Raw genomic sequence first — 3034 nt, 5'->3', positions numbered from 1 at the left:
AGACACGTACTTGAGTGGGAAAATATCATAAAAATATCATGTTAATATCTAATATTTTTCAGTTCTCCGAGTTAATATTAAAATATTATGCTAGCTTTGCAAAAATGAGTTAATATTACTATTTAATATTTAAAATAGTACTACTACTATCAAAAATATCATACTACCTCCGCTCGCAAGAAGAAACCCATTTGTTTTTTTTTTGCGTAGCGCTCCGCCTTGTTCATTTGAGCGTTTATTAATTTGTGAGAGGCTGGCTAGCTAGCTTTATGACCGAGAGCAGACAGTGAGAAACTAAGCAAGGCACAGGCGTTCTTGCTCCGCCGTACAACTACAGATACAAAAACGGATCAGGGACGGCAGCTACATCGCCACATTCTGAAGGGGTGCTCAGTGGGGCTTCTGGAACTTCAGCGGTAGGCGGTGGGGGGCTGCTCGCTGCAAGAAGCAGCATGTACGCGTTAGCATTGGCGAGTGAGGTAGCGTCACAAGGCAGTGACGTAGGGAGAGTGCCAGCTCGTACTTGCTTGTCCTTGTGCCGGAGGCGCGCCAACTTGTGCGTGGGTGTAAGTAGTGGGCGGGTCTGTCTGAGCGCACGCCGTATGTAGCCTTCCTTTATCAGCTGCTGAGCCAGGTAGCAGCTCATGTTGGACGCGCGCTTAAGCAGACGCTGGTTTTCGCGCTCATTGACAGGAACTGCAGCGATTCTCTCGCACAGCTCAGCTCGAGCCACCTTCTTCCTACCACATGCGCTCTTCCTTGACTTGACCACGGCTGCTACTCGATCTCCCATCGAATTGATTCCACGCCTCCAAATTCGCTCGACAACTTGGCGGCCCACACGGAAGTACGCTGCAACCCGAACGATCTCTCCATGTTTGAGCACTCCTCCCACGCTACGAAGCAGTAAGGTCTCCCAGACGGCCTGGCGCGATCTCCCCCAGGTGCCAGCTTTCAAAATGAAAGCTGGGAGCGGGAGCCAGTCTGGTCGGGAAAGCGCGGGAGATTCGAAATCCAAAAAGTGATCGGCATAGAAGGGGTATTGTTTCTGGGTAGGCTGTAATATAATTTGAAATGGTTATCTTTTTCAGAGCGGAGGTAGTAAAATAAATCACAATTTTTGCTTCACCGTACTATATTTTGTTTTTTTTAGGCTGCTAAAAAGATTTTTATCCAGTGCGACAAGGAATAAGGCTTCATCGCAAACATTCGTAGCTACCTACGCGCGTACCTTAAATTTCTTGGCAGCAGGAACGATCGCGCTCTTGAAAATCTCGTCCGTGTCGTAGATAGTGTACTCGCCACGGAACGTCTTGAGCGACTCGAGTCCAAACTCCCAGTACTGCATACTCGAGCCTGCCGCGTACACAGCGTCGCTCCAGGCCTCGTACACGCTGGTGTTGTGACTTTTCACTCCATACTTCTCCATGACGACGGGTTTGCCAGCCTTTTTGCCAGAGGTGGCGTGATCTTTGATCCATTTCTCACCCCACGCCACAAAATCATTGGCGTCTACACCCCAGCCGTCCGGATAAGTGTGATAAGCTCCGTAGTCGAGGTTGGCATCGAAATCGACACCCGAGAGCCCAGAGTACAGATATACGCTGCTGTCTGTGTTTAGGAAACCCTCACTCCTCGTAGCCACAAGGTGATTCGAATCCAAACTCTTGATGTACTACAAATATATAGAAGAAGAAGAAAAACGTTAGATTGAGCAAAAACTAATCGGATAAAACAACTCACCGCCGACATCTCCGTCATCCAGGCATTGATAGTCTTTGTCGTACAATTTCCTGACTCAGCCAAGCCTCCACCGGAACCGGCACAGCGACATTCGTTGCAGAGCTCCCAACTCATAATTGTATCTTCCTTCTGCTCATTTTAGAAATAGCAAGAATACAAAATTATGTCTTCCAAAACCATTTCTTAAAAATAGAAATGCACCTTGTAGCGATTGACGAATGTGGCGACGTACTTCTTGTACGCCGCTTTGATCGTCTCGTCCGTGGAGAAATCGTCGTGATATTTGCCTCCCAGCTGCTTCACATACACATCTAAACAAGCAGCAAGTAATGAGCACGAACACGAGTCTCCAGATGATGCCTACCCATGCCGCCGTAATCCGACCAATTGTTCACTAACGGCACGACAAGTTTTACACCTGCTGCTTTAGCTGCAGCGACGACTTTATCAAAGTAGCCGAGGCCGTTGTCCTTGGTATTGATGCTAGCTTTGCCGTTCTCCCACAACTGGTACACGATGTTGTAGGGGGCCGTGCCGACAGTCGTCAAATCAGCGAAACCCATCGTGCGGCAAACAGTGATGTCGCTGGAGATCATCGACTTAAAAATGGTGGACAGGTCCTTCTCGCTCTGTATACACACGGTCGTTGTCAGCTAAATCAAAGCGATTGCGTTTCAGATAGAAATTGGTTACAATGCACAGTACCCAGTCGATCTCAGAAGCCCAGTACGCATTCGTGCCAAAGATGTAGAACGGCTTGCCGTCCACTTCAAATGCCGTACCAGACGTCGTCACGAAACCAGCAGACACGATCTGGAAGCCAAAGCGAAAGCAACGATGACAACTCTCATCTTCGATGCAAGGTAAAAGTCGTTTTGAGCCAGGGGTGAGCACAGTTCGGGACTCACTGTTCCTGGGATTTGTGGAGTTACTTCACTGAAGTAAAGTAAAATAAAAACATGATCAGCTGGCACAAACAAAAATGGTTTACCAAAAAGTATATTCGCTGAAATTTATTTCAGAGCTACGCACACACAGTCGTGCTGGTCTTTGCATTAGAATTGCCTGCCAGGAGGCGATGCATAGTGCTTTAAAGGAATAAGTTCTCATATGTAACGACTTGCAAGCCATTAGTTTTCTTCGCAAGTCTAGAAGTGCTCACCAGGGTGCACGCATCGATGTCTGTGACGGGGTCACGCAGCACCTTGCGCTAGAGGGAAGTTGGCTTCCGAGAGTATACCAAACCTTTTCAGTTCACAAAGTCTCCTTTTTGCCGTAAAGGGGGGGCGAA

General features: G+C 47.9%; 1 protein-coding gene across 1 annotated transcript; it reads right to left on the bottom strand.

Moving 5' to 3' along the window:
- Positions 1-1219: 1219 nt before the first annotated feature.
- PITG_09192 (mannan endo-1,4-beta-mannosidase, putative) lies at positions 1220-2606 on the bottom strand (the record flags this gene model as incomplete). Its single annotated transcript, XM_002903445.1, has 5 exons — positions 1220-1675; positions 1744-1872; positions 1945-2054; positions 2108-2372; positions 2449-2606. The coding sequence occupies 4 exons, from the start codon at positions 2337-2339 to the stop codon at positions 1220-1222; spliced, it is 927 nt and encodes a 308-aa protein (XP_002903491.1).
- Positions 2607-3034: the final 428 nt, after the last annotated feature.

This window comes from Phytophthora infestans, genomic scaffold (assembly GCF_000142945.1).
Source record: "Phytophthora infestans T30-4 supercont1.14 genomic scaffold, whole genome shotgun sequence".
Classification (NCBI taxonomy): domain Eukaryota; phylum Oomycota; class Peronosporomycetes; order Peronosporales; family Peronosporaceae; genus Phytophthora; species Phytophthora infestans.
The sequence above is the reverse complement of the archived record's forward strand: the minus strand, read 5'-3'. Positions and strand labels throughout refer to the sequence as shown.